This window comes from Notolabrus celidotus, chromosome 10, assembly GCF_009762535.1.
Source record: "Notolabrus celidotus isolate fNotCel1 chromosome 10, fNotCel1.pri, whole genome shotgun sequence".
Taxonomy (NCBI): Eukaryota; Metazoa; Chordata; class Actinopteri; order Labriformes; family Labridae; genus Notolabrus; species Notolabrus celidotus.
In genome coordinates this window covers 35,923,495-35,944,836 of record NC_048281.1, presented here as the reverse complement: position 1 = coordinate 35,944,836, position 21,342 = coordinate 35,923,495, and the positions used below count along the sequence as shown (strand labels likewise).

General features: G+C 43.7%; 2 protein-coding genes across 4 annotated transcripts; one reads left to right on the top strand and one right to left on the bottom strand.

Annotated features, from left to right (window-relative positions):
- Positions 1 to 945: 945 nt before the first annotated feature.
- Positions 946 to 10,587, bottom strand: tbccd1 (TBCC domain containing 1). 2 transcript variants are annotated; one of them, XM_034693434.1, is made up of 9 exons: positions 10,378 to 10,587; positions 8,047 to 8,114; positions 7,692 to 7,958; positions 7,434 to 7,592; positions 7,168 to 7,284; positions 5,827 to 6,076; positions 5,556 to 5,742; positions 4,955 to 5,470; positions 946 to 3,537 (listed from the first exon to the last, which is right to left on the bottom strand). In XM_034693434.1, the coding sequence occupies exons 2-9, from the start codon at positions 8,107 to 8,109 to the stop codon at positions 3,342 to 3,344; spliced, it is 1,755 nt and encodes a 584-aa protein (XP_034549325.1). In that variant the 5' UTR covers positions 8,110 to 8,114; positions 10,378 to 10,587; the 3' UTR covers positions 946 to 3,341. The 2 variants fall into 2 exon arrangements, with proteins under 2 accessions (XP_034549325.1, XP_034549326.1); XM_034693435.1 differs by having other exon boundaries at positions 8,047 to 8,111.
- Positions 10,588 to 12,502: 1,915 nt separating this feature from the next.
- dnajb11 (DnaJ heat shock protein family (Hsp40) member B11) lies at positions 12,503 to 21,059 on the top strand. 2 transcript variants are annotated; one of them, XM_034693437.1, is made up of 10 exons: positions 12,503 to 12,703; positions 13,169 to 13,325; positions 15,787 to 15,884; positions 16,542 to 16,674; positions 16,772 to 16,914; positions 17,736 to 17,818; positions 17,901 to 17,958; positions 18,037 to 18,148; positions 19,263 to 19,422; positions 20,076 to 21,059. In XM_034693437.1, the coding sequence occupies exons 1-10, from the start codon at positions 12,630 to 12,632 to the stop codon at positions 20,138 to 20,140; spliced, it is 1,083 nt and encodes a 360-aa protein (XP_034549328.1). In that variant the 5' UTR covers positions 12,503 to 12,629; the 3' UTR covers positions 20,141 to 21,059. The 2 variants fall into 2 exon arrangements, with proteins under 2 accessions (XP_034549328.1, XP_034549329.1); XM_034693438.1 differs by lacking the exon at positions 12,503 to 12,703 and adding an exon at positions 12,814 to 12,964.
- The last annotated feature ends 283 nt before the right edge of the window (positions 21,060 to 21,342 follow it).

Here is a 21,342-nt window from a genome sequence, read left to right as displayed (position 1 = left end):
AGACAGCTTTTAAGTTTAAATCAACCAGAGATTCATTTATCTACTTAAACAAGTATTTGCCACAAATAATATAAAAATAATGTATTATTTGTGGCAAATTTAGGAATTTTTCTGCAACATTATTTAACCAAATTGAATCAAAATTGTCTACACATCGAAAAAATACATTTAATTTAATAAACAGATTTCTTTATTTTAATTAAATAGTGAAAAACTGGACATTTTTATCATTATATAACATAAATTTGAACATGTTGGAGCAATCTGGCCCCAGACTGTCCCTCCACATTAATACAGCTCTTTATATTTTTATCCTTTCAAAATAAGAGAACTCTTCTCTCTTTATTAGATGCATGTTTGAGCTTTTATTCTGACATTTTCTAGTACTTTCCCCTGATAACCTTTCTTTCTTTTATTTTTTAAAGTTATATTTTTGGCCTGTATTTGGTAGGTCAGCTGAAGAGAGACAGGAAATATGGGGAGTTGAGAGCAGGGTAAGACATGCAGGAAATGTTGGACCAGTTGGGAATCGAACCGGCGACCCCTGCGACGAGGACTGTAGCCTCTGTATGCGGGGCACTTAGACCGCTAGGCCACCAGCACCCCTAACTTTTCTTTCTTGATTGAAACATCCTCGTGTATCCGCCTCTCTGTCTTTTGATATTTTTCAATGTTGACATTTTTTCTCTTTTATGATCAAAAACTGAATATCTTCAAGAGGACACAAGCTTTTCATCATAGCATCTCATCTTCTGAACAACATGGAGGACCAATCAGAATCAAGCATCTTACACAGCCAGAGATCAGTGAGAGAGCCGGGTGACTTGTGTCCGGTTTTGGATTTGTGCCACTGAAGAGTAGAACTGTCAGGTCATGGTTTAGGAATCACTGGTTCACCACGGATACGAGGGACTGGACTTAAAGATTACACAAACAGACGAAGCCGGTTTTATACAAAACTTTATTCATCTTTATATTATTAAAAATCTACATCTATATTTCTTCTTCTAGCAGCTGTACAGAGGTGCTCTGGTTCGGATCATAAGGACGACAGCAGAAAGGCATTTTACAGTGAAGTCACATTCAATGAGACGATGACACACACTCACACACACACACACATACTCACACACACACATACGTTTGAATATGTGATTATAATCTGACAGTGAATATTTATTCCATCTTCTTCAAACGTGTGAACCCGACCTGTGACGTGTCCCACAGTGAGTTAGAGGCCCGAAGTACACTTAGAGGTTTAAAATGCTGAACACAGCTCTGTAGGCGGGGTCCACTCATGACAACAATCTCACTGTGAGGCTAACATGTACAAATATACACACACGAGGGAGTCCATACAAAAATACACACATCCAACATCCAGGAGGTAAACCAAAGCCTCATTTGGCACGTCTATTATCGGTTCTCTTTTCTCTGCTCTCTCAGGTCGGACTCGTGGCTGAACTCTGATCATGGCAGAGCAAATATTTCCATTTGAAAGCTGCAGAAAACCCCCCCGCTGTGAGATCAATAACTGAGCTGTGGCAGAAAACACAACCTGCTGAAACGCCTGAGAGCAGCGAGAGCAGCGATGGAGTTTGGACGGCGTGATCACGTACCTACAGGAAGCTTCAGCTTCTCCTCTCACATGTGACACAAACACAAACACCTGACTGGTACCAACGTTAAGGACGTGTTAGTTCATCTACAAAGTGCTGCTTTCACTTCCCCTCACTGACAATCCTCAGCAGAGTTTGGGAGAATAATCTAAGAGTCACTTTGGGAGGAAGCTTCTCTAGTTTCCAACGTTACAGGAGAGAAGAAAACATCTGTGATTTCACAAAACATGACAAAGAATGTTTCATTAATGCCCGACAGGTTCAAACCATTCTTACTCCGGCCTCTAACGACTGAAATGTGACCCGAGCGACGACTTTAAGACTTGTTTTGGTGTCTGACAGCTTCACAGAAGAGATCCCTGCAGAGATGGAGCTTTAAGTTCAGGCTGAAGACTTTTTATTCAAGTTAGAATCAGCTGCTACTTCTTTTTCTCCACGTCCACAAGAAGGCCATGTCTGCTGGGAGCGCCCCAGACCTTCATTTCGGCCCTTCTGCTTCCCTAAGTAGTGACCGTTAGGTTTCAAATGCTCTACATGCTCCAAACATGCTTTCACTCAACGAAATCTCATCAAGAAACTTTACAATAAGACTTTTCTAACACACAATAGCATAAAAAACGAAACAAATGAGGCGGCGGTGGATGTGCAACTTCCATTTTCTGCAGAGCTCTTTGTGACCGGTGGGTTTTAAAATGCTCTGTTTGCTTCATACTCTGCATTTCAACAAGAAAGTGTAAAAACTATCAACAGAGATCGAGTCAGAGCATCAGCAGCAGCTCTAAACTTCAACTTCCACCATTGTTGCTGACAAAGCTGGTATCAGAAGTCCCGCCCCTTCTTGATTCTGACTGGTCGGTAATCAGGAAGTGACATTGATGACCCAGTTGAACTGTTTTCAACTGACAGCACTGAGACACAAATCAGCTGGACACCGCACCGCTACATCTTCAATGTCACTTCCTGATCACCGACCAATCAGATTCAAGAAGGGGCGGGACTTCTGATATCAGCTTTGTCAAAACCAATGGCGGAGGAACGAGTTTAGAGCGATTCCTATCAACAGTTTTTACAGTTTCTTGATGAAATGTCGTTAAATGAAAGCGAATATGAAGCAGACAGAGGATTTGAAAACCCGACTGTCACGAAGCGCTCTGAAATTGAGGTCGTGGGCGCTCCCAGTGCAAAAAACTGTGGCGGGATGCAGGAAATGGAAGTTGCACGTCCACCCCTGCCTCATTTTTGAAGTTTTTGGTGCTATTTTGTGTTGTTTTGAAGTTTAACTCCAGCTTTACTGCAGGATAAATTCGGTGGCGTTTCAAGAAGAGCGACTGACTCTAAAAAAAGTCTCTCTTTGATGCTTATTTCCCCACGGAGCAAATAAAGGGCCAACATTCACCCCTCAGTGCTTTGAGAGCGTCTCTGCACCAGTATGTCCGTCAGAGCTCATTGTCCTCGTCCCTCTCAGAGCCTGTTGTTGTGTTTAAGGTCACACCTCTGTAAACAGCAGCGTGTTAATGTTGTTCTGCAACATGCCGATCCTCGCCTCGCCGAGGTATGCCGAGGAGGACTTAGCTGCCTTTTCTTCCCTTCTCTGTAATGATAGACTCAGAAGATGCCGACGTGCCAAACTGAGGCGTGAGTAATAAAAATATGTACAGTAACACTTCTGTTTACCTGCATGACAGCGAGTTATCTACCAACACACACACACACAGACGACAGTTAACAGGCCAGAGGGGACGGTTCCACCGCTCGTCCGTTCCTCAGGGGTTTGTGGTCCGTGGTGGGTCCGTTAGAGTCACTCAGGGGGGTCAGAGAGGGAGGGATCAGGCTGTCCAGTTCCTGTCTGTGACCCGTCTCCAGCAGCCACTCGTGAAACTTCATCTCCACCAGCTCCTGGAACTTCTTCTTCTGCTCCCTTCAGACGGACGAGAGAGAGAAGTTAGAAGGGGAACAACAGAACAGTGAACATCAGTGAATTCAACACCATCTTCTCTTTAAAGTCCCAAACTTTCTGTACAGTTTCTGACCTACTTAGACATCAGTACAAAGTTTGATTTGCATTTTATCTCAGAACACATCAGAGGTGATTTGACGATGATAAAACTTGTAGAGAGCTATTTTCTCAGAGCTTCAGTTGCAGATAAAGGTTCTGTAGTTTTGCATCAAAGGACTTCTGGACGAGGACTTCTCTCTTATGACCAAATTCCACCAGATCCGTGTCTGATCCGTCACAGCTCCGGATCTGATAGGTTTCTATTCTAGTCACTGTGTTAACTTCCACTGGATCCGCTCCATTGCGTTCCGGCTGTGTCTCTGATACACAAGACTTCTATTTGTTGCCGGATGCCGGAGCACGACGCATCAATCTCAACAGAGCAGATGGAGCGGGACAGGAAGTCAGGTTTCACCAAAACAAAATGAAAACATCCGGTTAATTTTCAGAATCAAACACTCTGTGTTATCACCAGATCGTATTTCACTTAACTACAACAACAAACCAAAGTCATGATGAGCGGAGCCAGGCCTGGAGTCAACAGGTCAGAGGTTTTCAGAGGACCAGAAAGACAACATGGATGAGGAGAAGAGGAGGAGGAGAATCCTTGATTCAGGGATTACAGAGGGGGAAACCTCGGTCACATGACTCCAGGAGTCCGGCGGTCCTGCTCCATGCTGCGCTCTGGAAACACAACCGGTGGGTGTTGACGGACGAGAGAGCATGGAGCCGGACCGCAGTGGATCAGAGATGGACCAGACACAGATGTAGCTAGTGGCATGTCGGGCATGTATTGATCTCGCTGTCAGTGTTTTCACTTTTAACAGCCAAAAGGAACAATCATGCAACTCACACTAAGGATGCAAACAGATGCATTTTGTTCCTGACTTCCTGCTGTGAAACAAAAACGAGCTTTGCTAAACATTAACCTTGAAACAGATATGACTCCAGACTCTTTCATGCACTCTCAAACAGACGTGGAGTCAAGTTTCTGTACTCTTAAGAAGCGCGGTGTGATAAAGAGATCAATGAAAGGCTCTTTGTTTGGAGATCCAGCACACTGTGAGGAGTGTGGTCCGGTCAGGGTTGGACTGTGGAGCCCTCAGAGTTTATTTTAAGACCCACAGAGCTCCACAGCGTCCCTCCAGCTGAGCGGCTGAGTCACACTCTCATTGATTTCTCTGGATGGCTTTTAGGTTAGAACTTTCCACTGATCCAGACCGGGCAGGGGATAATGGAACCAAACTTATTTTTACCCCGGCATCGATCTCAGAGGCGTTTAAGAGCTTTTACTCAGTCGATCAAATGATTCCACTTATTAATAACGAGAGCCGCTCACTTGTTCAGCCGCGCCTCCATCACGGTCTTCTGCCAGTTCTGGATCCTCTTCTGCTTCTCCTCCACGGCGGCCTGGTACGGCGGAGGCAGCCCCCCCGGGACCTCGCAGGTGTCCCCCTCCGTGTTGAAAGGCACAACCAGAGCGTGGAAGTCGGCGGGGGGCAGCAGGCGGTAGCAGGCCGAGTCGTGGTGAGGTGAAGAGTTCAGCCCCTCGGTTCCTAGAAGTAGAGGTTGGTCCCAGAGGCTTGGGACCACAGCTAGCCCTACGCTGGCCATGTGGTCCTCCAGGGACGGGTAGAAGGTGTGGAAAGGCCCCAGGGTAATGTCTGTGTTCCCCGGCAGGAGCAGAGGCCGGTTTGGTGTCAAGGCGTGGACGGTGCAACCGGAGGAGGCTCCGATGATGACTCTGCCGGCTACACACACCAGACGCACGTTCTGGCAGCTGTGGATGTGGACGCTGGTCTCAACGGGACCCAGAACCACGGTGGTGTCTCTGCACTTGTCCACGCTGACTGATCTGAAACGGCGACAAACCGACACATAATGAGACGCCGCTTACAGAAACCTGCAAACCTGAACTTAAAGACGAGAGTCCTCCTCACCTGAGAGGCGACAGCAGGTAAATGAAGGCGTCCGAGCATCTGTGGATCTTGATGTTGGCGCCCGTCAGCTTGTCGGAGGTTTTAGCCAAAGTCTGCTTGAAGACCTGCGACATCAGCACCATCCTGCTGCCCGGTGGAGCCATGTGGGTGTTTCTGGCTATTTTGGCTCTCTTCATCGCCCCCTCCACTGTAAATCAAGAGCAGAGGAGTTACTTTAAACTCCTGAGGAACAGTGAGAATGATTGATAAAAGTGTTTTTCTGAATGGATACCTTGTTGAGCCCAGGCCAGCTTCTTCCCCGAGCGCAGGCAGGCGGTCATCCCAAACGGGTTGAGCGTGAGGCCGTTCTGCAGAGCGGAGAGCAGCTTGTGAAGGGGGAAGGAGCGGGTGAGGGTGGAGTAGCCGGATTGTGTCTGCAGCGGGCCTTTGGTCAGAAGCCGGTGGACGGGGTGAACCGCTCGGCCCTGACTCCCTGAGCCCTCAAGGAGCAGGCCTAGACTCCGCACGGCCTCCAGGGAGATCTGCAGAATCAGAGGAGCTCAAATCAGCGACAGGGCACGAGAGATGAGACGCTCCAACTCAGGCAACATGTTTAGAGTGCATGTGATTAATGTGTGTCAATGTATTCAGTAGACAAGTAGCTACAGTCCTTTTTAATGGAGTTTAATGAAAACTTCTATTCTTCAACCTGCAAAAATGTATTTTTTTGGCCCTTGAGGTGGGAAAATATCTTTGAAAATTTGGCAGAAATTGAACAAGGTACAAGGAACAAGGTGAACAACTCCTTCCCCACAAAATAACTCCTTTAATGATCAATAATCAGAGATAGTTTCAGGTCAGTTTGAGGACGAATTCACTCTTTCAAATGTTTTTGGTCTCCACTGAAGTCTCTAAAAGTAGTATGGGAGGTAGAGCCTTCAGTTATCAGGCCCCTCTCCTTTGGAATCATCTACCAGTCAGGGTCCGGGAGGCAGACACCCTCTCTACTTTTAAGAGTAGGCTTCAAACTTTCCTTTTTGATAAAGCTTATAGTTAGAGCTGGATCAGGCTTGGACCAGCTCTTAGTTATGCTGCTATTGGCTTAGACTGACACTGGGATCCTGTCTTTCCCTCTCTCTCCTCTCTCTGCCTGTCTCTCACTTTAACTCTTCCTGTCCCATTAAAGTTACTAACCATAGACCTTTCTGGAGTCCCTGAGCTCCCTTGTCTCGTAGGTTCCTCTGGATCTCTGCTGCTGTGGACGTGTCAGACTCCAGCTGCTACAACTACTACTATCCGTCTCCCCACTATCATCTCTCTCTCTCTTCATCTCCCTCTATCCCTCTCTCCAACACGGTCTCAGCAGATGTGTGTCTAACATGAGTCTGGTCCTGCTGGAGGTTTCTGCCTGTTAAAGGAAGTTTGTCCTTGCCACTGTAACTTTCTAAATGCTGCAAAGTGCTCTGCTCATGGTGGATTAAGATGAGATCAGACTGAGTCCTGTCTGGAAGAGGGGACTGGATCTGATCCTGGTCTTGATGTTGGGTCTTTGTTAATAATAGAACATGGAGGACGGTCTAGACCTGCTCTGTTTGGAAAGCGTCTGAGGAGAACAGAATCTGTGTTTGCAGACCTTGCAGTCCCTGAGGGCCTGTCCAGACTCTGACCGCTGCCCCGGCTCCACCAGCAGCTCCAGGATCTCAGCTAGATGGCTTTGCACAAACGACAGATGAGCCTGGTCGTCCCAGTTCTGCTGACCCCGAAACACAAAAGAAAAGAGACAATAAGAGCCACATCACAAAGAACGACAGGGTGTGGTAATCCTGTGATTTAAACATGATACAGCAGAGGACTGCAGGATCGGTTATCAGACTCTTTGTTCTTCACAGAAACAGGGACCTTGTTCTGAGAGCTGGTCTTGGCCTCCCGGTCTGACGGAGACGGGGAGCGAGTGCGATGACTGGGCCACTCTTCTCCGATCAGAGAGGTGCGCAGAGAGACACGGTTCAGCTGCTGGATGTAGAGGAAGAGGAGGAACTGCAGAGTGTCCACGGAGAGCTGGAGGGAGAAAAGATGAACGAGAGGTGAGGTTACAACAACGACACGAACCTCCGCCTCAGGACCAACACAACGTCTCCACCCCGTCCTCTCTCCTACCTTGGTCCTCTGCTGGTCCAGCTCACTCTTCGAGGAGCACTGGGAGAGACACTCGGCCCACTCCAGCCTCTCCTCTGGAGTGTGGCCAATGAGAAGGTCGAAGGTCTCAAAGTAGAGCCACGCTAGGTCTTCTGGGAGCTGGAGTTTCCCGCAGGCGATGTGTCTCCACATGGACCAGCTCAAAACGGGGAAACAGCCGTCCCGTGTTCTTACGTACGTCGCCATCTTGCGCAGATAGTGCAGGCTGAGCTTGGAAGGGGGCGCCACCTGCAACGCCATTTAACTCCAGTTATTTAAAACATATGCATCCACTGGAGGTTAGTTTATGATTGATAGGTAGGAAGGATGTTCTCACCTGCAAGGCACCCAGTAAGAAGGGCTCCATGCGCGGCCAGATGCTCACACTGTCTGCCTCCATGTCTGCTGAGAGGAAACAGAAAAAGAGATTCACTTCCAGAGATGCAGACACTGATCGTATCATTTATATCGTCCAAGTTTACGCTGATTCTAAAGATAGTTTCATCCTCATTGACTGATTCTTCGAACGACATCGACCCCCGGGGTGAAAGAGAGGATGCACAGGCAGGATGGCTGATGGGTAATCTTGCTTGTTAACCAGAGAACTGATCGTGTATTGATCATGTATTGATCGGTTGTCACAGCAGAGTTCAGAGTTACAGTAGCACAATCAATCTGTAGTACTCCTGGCTGCAAATGAGCTTTCACAGAATTCACTGATGAGTTTAACTTAAAGCTCCCGTGAGGGACGCTCAGGCTGTGTTGATTTTGGCGCCCCCTGTGGAGAACGTGGAAACTGTCATGTAGAGGTAAGTGCTTTGTTTTAATAAAAATGTCTTTAATCTGTCAAATCCGTCTCTGTAATCTTTGGGAAATGTACAAAAGGCAGCTTTTCATGTGACATCACACACTTATGGACCCGCCCCCCTGGTGGGCAAGAAAGTCTTCCTCCTGCTACAGGAAATGAGCGAACTCTGCTGCCGACTACGTGTTTAAAACCTTTTAAAATGCCGACAGTTGTTGTTCAATTATATGACAAGGAGACGAGCCCGGGCTCTGCTTCTTAAGAATCCACCTGAGACAGAAAACCCTGAGAGGAGGAGATGTGGGTTAATTCTATTAGACGCTCTGCTGTGGGAACAAAACAAGGATCAAAGTCTTTGAGCTTTGAACATTTCATTAACGGTAAGTTCAAGTAAACAGAGTATTTTAATTCATGTATGTTTAGTCGATGTCGTTCTGACTAGGGATGGGCAATGATTTTCAAATATTCGTTCACTTTGTAAAAATTGAGGAGTTACTTAACATTTTCTCATTTTAAAAGTAACATTTTTCATCATTTTTACCAGTGCCTGCCTGGTTCTAATACAGTATTCCCGCCAGACGGTGGCTCTAGTGCGTCTTAAAGCTGCTTTTCTAACCACATTAAATAACAGAAGAAGAAGAATGCTAACTGCATTGAATCGCAAAAGAAGAAGAAAACATGAGGAACAGTTGCAGCAATTTTTTCCATTTCTGAATCTCACTCTACTACACACGTATTTCCAGAGACTGAGCATGGCTGTAAAATGTAAACACACGCCAAAACTCATTTATCTGTCTGTACTTTTATCGCCTTTCATCCTGGCAGTGATGTAAAGGGAAGGATTCTTGTTTAGATGAATGTAAATATCACCAACATGAAGTTATGATGATATAAATACGCCTTTTTCTGAAGAGACGGACGAGTAACAAGCTGCAGCTCCAGAGAGCGACCATTGGAGGATGTCATTTTGCTCTTTCTGACCTCCTGGCTTTGGCACTGGTCACATGACTGAAAATAATTTGTTATTTTTGTTAAATATGTTAAATAAATACAATTTTTCCTGAAGATAATGTGTCATCAAAATGAAATAGTTCCTCTTGATTATCATAAATAATGCAGTGTGCTCTCAGTCTTACTGATGTGGTCATTTTACAGGTAAAACAGTGCGTCATTAATGTAGTGTGTGTGTGTCTTTATAAGGTGCTAATAGGACCTAACCTTACCTCAGTATTTGTTGACCTGTGAATGTGGAGAGTTAGCAGTATAGTGGTTGTGATGGAGGGCAGAGCAGAGACACACAGCAGTCACAAACACAACAAATACATCACTTTCTGTGTGTTTTTCTGTCATGTCTTCCCCTCTACACCTCACAGGCTCACTCTGAGCTGGGATGTTTCTACAAACTGTTCCTCCTTGTTGAATTAAGCTGTTGGATTGTATCTCCAGTGAAGCTCTCAACTCTATACCTCACAGGCTGACTTCATACTGGGATGTTTCTACAAACTGCTCCTCTTTCTTTGAATGAAGCTGTTTTAGTTGTATTATCTCCAGTGAAGCTCTCTCATGAAGCTCCATGACAACAGGCAGCAGCCTTCTCGTGCCATCAGCACCTGACCTGGCATCATGATATGAAGTTTGGCAGGCTAACAAAGCTGACTCTAAGCTATAACTAATCCTATCAGACAACCAATAAATCCACACAACACTCCCTTCATGTTGTATGTAAAGAGAGTAAAAGCAGCTTTAGAGCAGAATAATCAGTAAACTGTCCTCTTTAAGGAAACTTCACTAAAACCAGCTCGAGCAGGTCACTTAGCATGTTAGCTTGAACTAGCAGAGCAAAGCTAGCTCTCTGTTTCTTACTTTCAGCTCTCCTCTCCTTCAGGACTCGATCCTCTCCTCCTCCAGGGTCAGCTCAGTCACACGGAGAGGGGGAGACGGGCAGCATACTGTGGATGAGGGTTGTTGTGGTCTTGGCAGACTCGGGTCTGAGACTCTCTGCTGGTCTTCCTATTTGGCGCGCTCCATCAGGAACTGTCAACTGTTGCGCGCAGCTCGCGGGAGCGCGCCTCAGCCAGCACTTACAGTCTGAGCCAGAGTAACACCAAATACAGACTATGGTTATAACATGTTTATACAGTCTATGGTTATAACATGTTTATACAGTCTATGGTTATAACATGTTTATACAGTCTGTGGTTATAACATGTTTATACAGTCTGTGGTTATACATGTTTATAAAGTCTGTGGTTATAACATGTTTATACAGTCTGTGGTTATAACATGTTTATACAGTCTGTGGTTATAACATGTTTATACAGTCTGTGGTTATAACATGTTTATACAGTCTATGGTTATACGTGTTTATAAAGTCTGTGGTTATAACATGTTTATACAGTCTGTGGTTATAACATGTTTATACAGTCTGTGGTTATAACATGTTTATACAGTCCATGGTTATACATGTTTATAAAGTCTGTGGTTATAACATGTTTATACAGTCTATGGTTATACATGTTTATAAAGTCTGTGGTTATAACATGTTTATACAGTCCATGGTTATACATGTTTATACAGTCTGTGGTTATAACATGTTTATACAGTCTGTGGTTATAACATGTTTATACAGTCTGTGGTTATAACACGTTTATACAGTCCATGGTTATACATGTTTATAAAGTCTGTGGTTATAACATGTTTATACAGTCTGTGGTTATAACATGTTTATACAGTCTGTGGTTATAACATGTTTATACAGTCTGTGAGTTATACATGTTTTATTAATGCCACTTATGATTATGAGAATATGTGATGACATTTATCTCAATTTCTAAACCTTTCCAAACAAAAATAATTCATTAATTTGTGGAGAAAATATACTTTCCTTTTTAATCTAGCTTTTAATTTGGAGTAATATATTTTCAGCCCTAGCCTGCATTGTTATTATAATCATTTGTTTAACATTTATTGATCTTATTTACTTTTTTATTTGTGTTTATTTCTTGTATTTATCTGATCTTTTTAACTCTACCTTATTTTTACCTTTTCCTTCCACTCTTACTTGTTTTATTAATTTTACTGTATTGATTTTATTTTATCTTTAAAGTTTTTTTTTTATAATCATACCTTTTATAAATTTACCATTGCTGTTGTTTTCTGTCTCTCTGTTATTCTGTGAAGCTCTTTGGGCTGCATGTTTATATGTATGAAAGGTGCTTTATAAATAAAGTTGAGTTGAGTTAAGCAGACATGAATCCCTATATCTTATTGACCCCGTTTTGTGTAATGATAACTATTTTGTAAATACAATTTTCTCAAGATAACAATGCTGATTTTTCCTGTTTAAATCACTTCAGTTGTTTTCTTGGAAATTCAACTTTTTAAAAAAATATCATTTAAGGATTATAAATCTTCTTTACTCCAAATTAATTCATCTAGCTATCTTGAGACAAAAAAAAGTTGGTTGCCACTTGAAAAGGATTTTATTTTTTCAACAAGGGAATTTTTTTTTAATTTTCAAGGTTTTGCTTCAGTTGTCTGAAAATGTTATGGCAAACTTTGGAAGAATTCTAATGGAAATGTAAACAATTTAATTGGGAAGGTTTTAATGAACTTTGTCATTTAAATATTATATTTAAATATAATGGAAATTTAAAATATTTTTCCAGGTAGAATTTAACATTTTTCAGTGGTCAGAATTTTTTAAGGAATTCTGCAACGTTAAAAAATGTACTTGAACTTTTCATGAAACATGTACTGTTAGACATTATCCAGAATTTACAATGTAAATTTTGGAACATCAATTTACAGCATAATAAGGGAGGGGAGCTTTGCTTTCATGTGATCTTAGGAAAATAACTGATATTGACTCATTAATATGAGGAAAGGGAGTAGATAAAATGTATGGATGCATGTCTGAAGAGGGCCTTCTGTAGTTTAAATAGGGTGTGTGTCTCTTTAAAAGTGGGCGGGGTTTAGCCCTGAGAGGCGGATCTGTCGTCACGCAGTGGGCGGGCTCTCTCTGACAGGAGGAAGAAGGTTTGTGACTGGCAGCGGCATCCAGCCCTGAAAGCCGGCTCTTCTTTCTGCTCCTCTTTCTTTAACCTCTCGGATCTATGGCGTCCAAAGGGATGAACCTCTGCAACGTGTGCTGCCTGCTCCTGTACGCCATCACGGCGGTGCTCGCGGGGTAAGTGAAGAGTGAGCAGTGAAGCAGCATCTCCAGGTGGTACACATGTTCCTCTGTGATTGGTCCAGAGCTGGACTAACTGTGTGAAGGGGTCTGGGTCAGGCTGACACGCACAAAGATAGATTTAAAATAGTTTGGTGTTATTTAGATGATCTCTACCTGAGCTGACACTCACAGAGTTTAGATCTGGGAGATATCAGTGAGTCGTTTTGCGACATTGATGTGAGGTTTACGGTAAACAGTCCAATGGATGAAACTGCCGTAAGTGACTCACTCTCTCAAAGAGTATCTAACTTTAAGACTTTCCCATTGATTCATCCAGGCTAAGAACAAGCTAACCAATTAAACTACACTTAAAGTAGCATCCTTTGCTAGCATTAGCCTTTATAACCTAACCTCCTATCTGACCACAGCCGAGCTAGCTAACATGCTAACCTACATTATTCCCTCTTTCTGATCTTACAGGAGAGATTTCTACTCCATCTTGGGGGTGACCAAGAGTGCATCAATCCGGGACATCAAGAAGGCCTACAGAAAGCTTGCTCTGCAGTTACACCCCGACAGGAACCAGGACGACCCGAAAGCCCAGGATAAATTTGCAGACTTGGGGGCAGCTTATGAGGTGGGTTTAAACCTGCTGTTATAAAGGTTTACTGACTGAGCTGAAGAGAGAGACACAAAGAAATTATCTAGACTTGCATTCACACTGATACTGTCTGAAGAAGCTGTATTTAAATATGTGATTTAGTCTGTAAGAGCCTGAGGGACAGATACTTGATTCTATTGTACCCTGGCTTCCCTGTTGTTGTTGGAAACGGACCCTGTGCTCTGATTGGTGGATCAGACAGTGTGTCCGCTCTGATTGGTGGATCAGACTGTGTGTCCGCTTCTGATTGGCTGTTGAGCTGCGCAGCTGGCAGACGGTGAAACAGGACGTGGAGCAGTGTGAGGTGTTTTATAAGCAGGTGTTTCTTTATCAGGTATTCACATTAAGGGACAAATAACAGTCACGTGGTTTGATATACAGAGAGGAGACACGAGGTTAGATGATACTAAAGTTCAAATGAGGTGCCTGAGTGTATTTATACTCCTATTCTACAAGATCTCAGAGGGGGTATCATTATCTGTGGTAACTAGGGATGAGTCATGATTTTGGAATATTTGATTAGTCGATTAATGGTTTAATAATTGGAAAAAATCAAATAATTCATGTGACTAATATGTAATTAAAAAAAAAACTATATATTTTTTTACAAACACTTGGTTGTAAAATAATTATTATTATGCAAATAAAAATCAGGGGCGCTATAATCGAATAATCAATGAATAGTGAGCCAGTGACCATCTAAATTTAGCTTGAAATGCCATCCCTAGTATTAACTTGACAACTAAAACATAAATTAAACTACCCAACCCCCAAAATATCTGTGCCAAAGACTCGTGACCCCCCACTGTCCCTCAAAGTGATTTAATGTGTCTTCATTTACCTGGTCTGCAGAAAATGACCCTACCTATATGAGCATGTGTCTGTGTTTCCTGTGCCGTTATGAATGAACCTGCTGCTACTGATGCTTTAGATCAGGGGTGTCCAAAGTACGGCCCGGGGGCCAATTGCGGCCCAAGGTCCATTTATTTATGGCCCCAAGCTTCCATCTTAAATTGTGTTATCAATAGCAAAGAAATTAACCACAGTTTCTTTCTACAAACAAAACTAAAGTCAATCCAGAAACGTCTCAAAAAGCTTCATATGGACTACCTGTCTAAAACCAAAGCTCTGGGAATTCTTCAAGACGGCAATAAAGAAGAAACACAAGGACTCTTAAAGTTGACAAGTTTTCAAATTCATGTTTTTATCATGATGTGAAAATGTTCTTGATGAACACTAAAACTTCAGAAGACACAAAAGAGGATACAAGACAAGATCAAATTATAAAATTGTGCAGAAAAGGCACAATTTGGTGCATCAAAAATGTTCAGAACTCAGGAAAGTAATTATATAGTTCTTAAAATGTTGTCTGCTGGTCAGAAAGGTCTTAAAAAAAACATGAAAAAGAAGTGTGATGAAATCTAGATCGTGATCCTGCCATAGGAAAATAATGATACTAAATATTAAATAAATATTTCATGTATAACTTTTAGGATTCCTAAGTCTCAGTAGGAGCCACTGGCCCTGAGGTATTCGGACAACATCATATGTGGCCCTCTTTGAAAAAAGTTTGGACACCCCTGCTTTAGATCATTAACTGTTCACTAACCCTAAACTTAGGAGTCATCTGGAAACAAAGAAAGGCAGAAAACTCATTACACTTTTGTATTTTCAAGGTTTTATTTCAAGTTAAGCTACTATTTTTGTTGATATTTTTTCTTTAATTGGTACAATGTACTTATGTAGGATAACTTTAAAAAAAAAAAACGACCCCACACTTTGGGAACCCCTGATGTAGATAACCGAGAGGAGACGCCATTCCAAAAACAAGCACCCGGCGGGCACCACCAAAACATAATATTTCAAGGTTTTGACTGTTGGTATGAATGTAACTTTGGACTTTGAGCAACTGTGAGAACATTTCTCAAAATCTTTATAACTTTTCCAACCAAAAATTATTTTAATTGATGGATAAAACAATCAGGATCTTAAAGTAGGATGAAAATAATAGTTAGAACAGTTATTTTTACATAAATAAAACCAGAACTGTCCAAGGAAACACACTATTACAAATCTATTTGCACTTTTTATGTATTATATTCACAATTTTGACATTTCGTTGCAACTTTAACTTTACTATCCTCATGAGGAAGTTTGTTTTGCAGCCAGGTAGCACCATAAAACACAGCAAACATCTGCACATTAACTCAGTTACAAAAGGAAGCCACTGAAACACAACAGATGATGCAGAGAGTGTGAAACAGTCTTTTAGGTGAGCTGGTAAACTCTTCATCTACTCAGACATCATTAGACCTGCAGGACATTAACGTGTAGTTGTGAAAGAGATCTGTTGATGGTGTTTTGTAACACTCACCCTGTATTAAAAAGGTGTGTGTGTGATTGCTCGCTCTGTGACTGACGGGTTGTGTATTTCCAGGTACTTTCAGACGAGGAGAAAAGGAAACAGTATGACGCGTACGGAGAAGACGGACTCAAAGAGGGTCACCACGGCTCGCACAACGACATCTTCTCCAGGTACGTTTCATGTGCTCAGGTAGGCGACCAGATTACTGTCCTGTGTGCATCATAATAAAGGCAGTAAGGTCAAATTTAAGGTATAGTTTGTTTTGTGTTCTTGTGCTTTCTGACGGTGAAGTAAAGCTGATGAGAAATGCAGAAATGGAGCGTGCACGTACACGAGAGAAGGGCTTTGAATTAGTGAAGTAATGTGATAGAGCGGACCAGGTCTGCAGCAGCTGATAGTCTAGCTTCTGTTCTGTTCTCTCAACAAAGAGGCTGAGCTGACCAGGATCCCCCCGTGGTACAATCCTGTCCCAGAAGATTTAAATTCAAGCAGAAAATTCTCTCTTCTTCCTTGGTTCTTTGCCGACTTGCTTCACCCGAGTCTTGACTGGAAACACAGTTTTGTTCAGAGCTTTCCCTCCAAAATAAAACCTCAAAGCCTTGACAAAATAAACTGAAAGTAGGAAAAGCAAAATGAAGATCCAACAGGAAGTGTTTGAGGGTGAACTCAAGCTATTTGCAGGATTGAAGTCTATAAGATCAGCGTGTGTTTCAAATCTAGAGTTTTCACTTCCTCACACAATCCTCTGATGCAGCTAACTCCCTCTCTCTCTCTGCTCTCCCTCTCTCTCTCTGCTCTCCCTCTCTCTCTCTGCTCTCCCTCTGCAGCTTCTTCGGTGACTTCGGGTTCATGTTCGGAGGAAACAGACAGCAGCAGGACCGGAACATCCCCAGAGGAAATGACATCATACTAGACCTGGAGGTCACGCTGGAAGAGGTGTACTCTGGGAACTTTGTGGAGGTGAGGAGAGGATACTCTTGACTCACGGCGGGCACTGATTGAAGTTTGAATCCGAACACGGTTTCTGACTTTGTGTTTTTACGTCTCTGTCTCTCAGGTCGTTCGTAACAAACCCACCGCCAAAGAAGCTCCGGGTAAGAGGAAATGTAACTGCAGGCAGGAGATGAGGACGACGCAGCTCGGGCCGGGACGCTTCCAGATGACTCAGGAGATGGTGTGTGACGAGTGTCCAAATGTGAAGTAAGTCCCTGCTTCTGATCAAAGTCTCACAGCTGCATCATGTTTCTGGCACACGCAGCACAGAGCGAATATCAAATAAATGAAGCAAAAGGTGTAGTTGGAATCAGCATCAGAGGGTTTGCTTTGCTCCTGGTCATTTACCTGAGGATCATCCAGCTGCTGTCACTGCAGGGGTCTCTGCTCAGGACGCTCAGTCTGACTCTTCTCCTCTGACTTCCTATTCAACAAACACTTTTTCTACACAGCTCTATAAATAGATTTCTCTCCCAGTCTGTTTTGAATCCCAAATTTAGTCTGTGTGGAAATCTGTAATCCATTTAATCTGCAGTCTGTAAAACTCCCAGCGCAGCTCGCAGCAGACTCAACAGATGTGGATTTTTAGGACTCAGATCTCTGTTTTCAGGGGTGGTGTTGAATTCGGTTGCACAGGGAGGGAGGAGTTTCTTCTGTTCCTCATTGATGTGCAAAATAATTCAAACATCTGTCAGTGTAACTTTGAGATTCTGCCTCTCCAGCTGTTATAAAAGAGCTCTTTTTAAAGTGTACGGCCATTTTGTTCATCTTTTGCAGATTATAGTCCTGATGTAATTCTCTCTACAAACTCTGCTTCTTATTATTCATTTTTTCAAAGTTCTATAAAAAGAAAAACACCCATGTTCGATGCTGTTACAAAGAATACTTTAAAAAGGAGACATCAAAACCTGCAGGACTTCTGTCAAACTGCTCCATGTGTACGTGTTCCTGATGGTCTGGAGGTGTAATAACAGGTGTAATAAAGCCGGTGTTAGTAACATGTTCCTGTGACGCTCTCCTCCCTGCAGGCTGGTGAATGAGGAGAGAACCTTGGAGGTAGAGATAGAGCAGGGAGTGAGAGATGAGATGGAGTATCCTTTCATCGGAGAAGGTAAATCAACATGATGCTCTGAACACATCACGTCACCTGTCCTGTGAGTATCACTCGTTAACGTCTCTCTGTGTGATCTCAGGTGAGCCGCACATCGACGGAGAACCAGGAGATCTACGCTTCAGGATCAAAGTCTTAAAGTGAGGACCAGCTTTGTTCCCTTGTTTGTGGAATAAAGGAAGAGAAGGAATGTTTAAACGTTCCGTGATGTTTTTCAGACATCCTGTGTTCGAGCGCAGAGGAGACGACCTCTACACCAACGTCACCATCTCCCTGGTGGAGGCGCTGGTCGGCTTCAAGATGGAGATCGCACATTTGGACGGACACAAGGTGGAGTAAAGCATTTTATTCAGAGACTTTTAAAGTGTGAGGAGGAGGAGGAGGAGAGGAGGAGGAGAAGGAGGAGGAGGAGAAGAGGAGGAGGAGAGGAGGAGGAGGAGGAGGAGGAGAGGAGGAGGAGGAGGGAGGAGGAGAAGGAGGAGGAGGAGGAGGGAGGAGGAGGAGAGGAGGAGGAGGAGAGGAGGAGGAGGAGAGGAGAGGAGGGAGGAGAAGAGGAGGAGAGGAGAGGAGGGGGGAGAAGAGGAGAAGAGATGGAGAGGAGGAGAGGAGGAAAAGAGGGAGGAAGAGGGGGGAGAGGAGGAGGAGGAGAGGAGGAGGAGGAGAGGACGAGGAGGAGAGGACGAGGAGGAGAGGAGGAGAGGAGGAGAAGAGGAGAGGAGGAGAGGAGGAGGAGAGGAGGAGAAGGAGGAGGGAGGAGGAGGAGGAAGAGGAGGAGGAGAAGAGGAGGAGGAGGAGAGGAGTAGGACGAGAGGAGGAGAGGAGGAGAGGAGGAGAGGAGGAGAGGAGAGGAGGAGAGGAGAGGAGGGAGGAGAAGAGGAGGAGAGGAGGGAGGAGAAGAGGAGGAGAGGAGGAGAAGAGGGAGGAAGAGAGGGGGAGAGGAGGAGGAGGAGGAGAGGACGAGGAGGAGAGGACGAGGAGGAGAGGAGGAGAGGAGGAGAAGAGGAGAGGAGGAGGAGAGGAGGAGGAGAGGAGGAGAGGAGGAGGAGGAGAGGACGAGGAGGAGAGGACGAGGAGGAGGGAGGAGAAGAGGAGGAGAGGAGGAGGAGAGGAGGAGGAGGAGGAGGAGAGGAGGAGAGGAGAAGAGGGAGGAGGAGAGGAGGAGAGGAGGAGAGGAGGAGGAGGAGGAGGAGGAGGAGAGGAGGAGAGGAGGAGAGGAGAGGAGAGGAGGAGAAGGAGAGGAGGAGAGGAGGAGGAGGAGAGGAGGGAGGAGAAGAGGAGGAGAGGAGGGAGGAGGGAGGAGAAGAGGAGGAGAAGAGGAGGAGGAGGAGAGGAGGAAGGAAGGAAAGAGGAAGGAGGAAGGAAAGAGGAAGGAGAAGAGGGGGAGGAGGAAGAGTAGGTGTGATTGAACCTGCAGGTGATTTATAACTCTCTCTCTCTCTCTCAGGTCCACATAGAGAGAGATAAGGTGACGAAGCCCGGAGCTCGGATGTGGAAGAAAGGAGAAGGTCTGCCAAACTTTGACAACATCAACATCAGAGGTTCGCTCATCATCACCTTCGACGTGGAGTTTCCTCAGACGCAGCTGGACGATCAGCAGAAAGACGGTGAGACTATTAGAAATAAGAAATATTGCAAATGTAGAGTGTCATATCAAGATTGAGAACCACAGTCAAAATCAAAGAAATGTATAATAAGCAACAATATTAATAAAGTACTGAGCATCTCAGGAAGTCTGCAAAAAAATGATATTAAAAAAATCAATAATTTACATGTTCACATTATTCAGTAAACATAGAACAAAACATGACTTACCTCCATTTAGAAAAGAAATTATGAAAATAGACACATCTAAGAAATTAATAATCCAAAATAAATTAGAATGAATAAAATATGTGGATATATAAAAGTGTTAAAATAAAAATAAAAATGTAAGATAAAAAAAGAAATAAAAAAATAATAAAAATGATATGTAAATAAAAATGAAAGAAATTTTAAAATAAAAAATAGATACAAAAAAAAAAGAAAAAAGGGAAATACAATAAAATGAATTAAAAATCAAAAAGACATTTCATTTAAGATTTCAGAAAATAAAAGAGACAACCAAACAGACAGTCTTTGGGGGGGGTAGGGGTCCTCTATCAGGTGGCAGAAACTTCAGAGTGTTGAAGAACTGTTCAGAGTTTCCTCTGAGTGATGATCTTACTTTAACAAACTCTAACTGACCTCCTCTCTCTCTCTCTCTCTCTGCTTGTTGCAGGTATCCGCGGCCTTCTGAAGCAGGGATCTGTACAGAAAATTTACAATGGACTACAAGGATACTAACACACATACAGACACAGCCTGGACTGAGTTATCTGCCACATTAACACACACACATACATACTCACACACACACACTCACTCACACTCACTCACACAGGAGGGCCAGGGTGTATTTATTATTTTCAGATGTTCTCAGGACGGCTCGATCCCCCTTTAGTTCTTTTTGAATGTTCTGCAGGTCGACGGCAGCGACTCATGAACTCTGAAGTTTTATTTAAAGTGAACAAAAGAAAAAGATGTTCTTTTTGTCCTCTTTTATTTTCTTTACTTTGAATCAAGGCCTTTTTGTTTTAGTCTTAATATTTTGGACTCATTTTTCTGTCTGGGAGAAGAGGACACTGACGCCCCGACATCTTTAAAAACACCTTCAAACCTTTGAGACGGGAGTCTCTTCATTTGGGTTCATTTCTGAATGTAAACACCCCTCAGTTGATGAAACGCTGATTCTGCTTCATGCTCGTGAATACTTTGTAAATAGGGAAGATCAAATCTCATCCGTTTGTTGTGTTTCAGTTTTCCTAAGTTATGTGACGGGGAGCCTGTCACTGTTGATGCAGAATCCTTGGCTGTGACAGGAGTTGACCTCTTGAATAAAACAGTGACGTTTTGTTAATTTGGAGACACGGGGACAGTTTGCACATCCTCCATCACCTTTGAGTCTCTCCCTCTCCAGGAAGAGAACCTCCGACTGAAAGGGACTCCAGACCTGGAAGTCTCGGCCTCCTGGTGCTTTTTAAAACCTGGTTTTAGGACTCTCCTTCCCTCCCTTTTTTCTTTCTGTCGACTGCAAAGCTGCCTCTAAATTTTATGAGAAAGTCCTCATGGCCTTAAATGTGAAATATCCGGCCATTTTTACTGAGTGTTCGAGGGGAATGATGTACTTTTGACGGACATAAATAAAGATTTCTACAAATTCTGATGAGCTGCAGTAACAAACGTTCACCAGCAGGGGGCGCCAGAGTCAAGCAGCAGGGAGTCTCCTGAAGCTAAAGAGTTTCCTTCACTCAATCTTTATTTATAAAGCACCAAATCACAACAAATGTTCTCCTCAGACTCTCTCCAAACAGAGCCAGTCTAGACCGCCCTCTATGTTCTATTACTAACAAAGACCCAACATCAAGACCAGATTAGATCCAGTCCCATCTTCCAGACAGGACTCAGTCTGATCTCATCTTAATCCACCATGAGCAGAGCACTTTGCA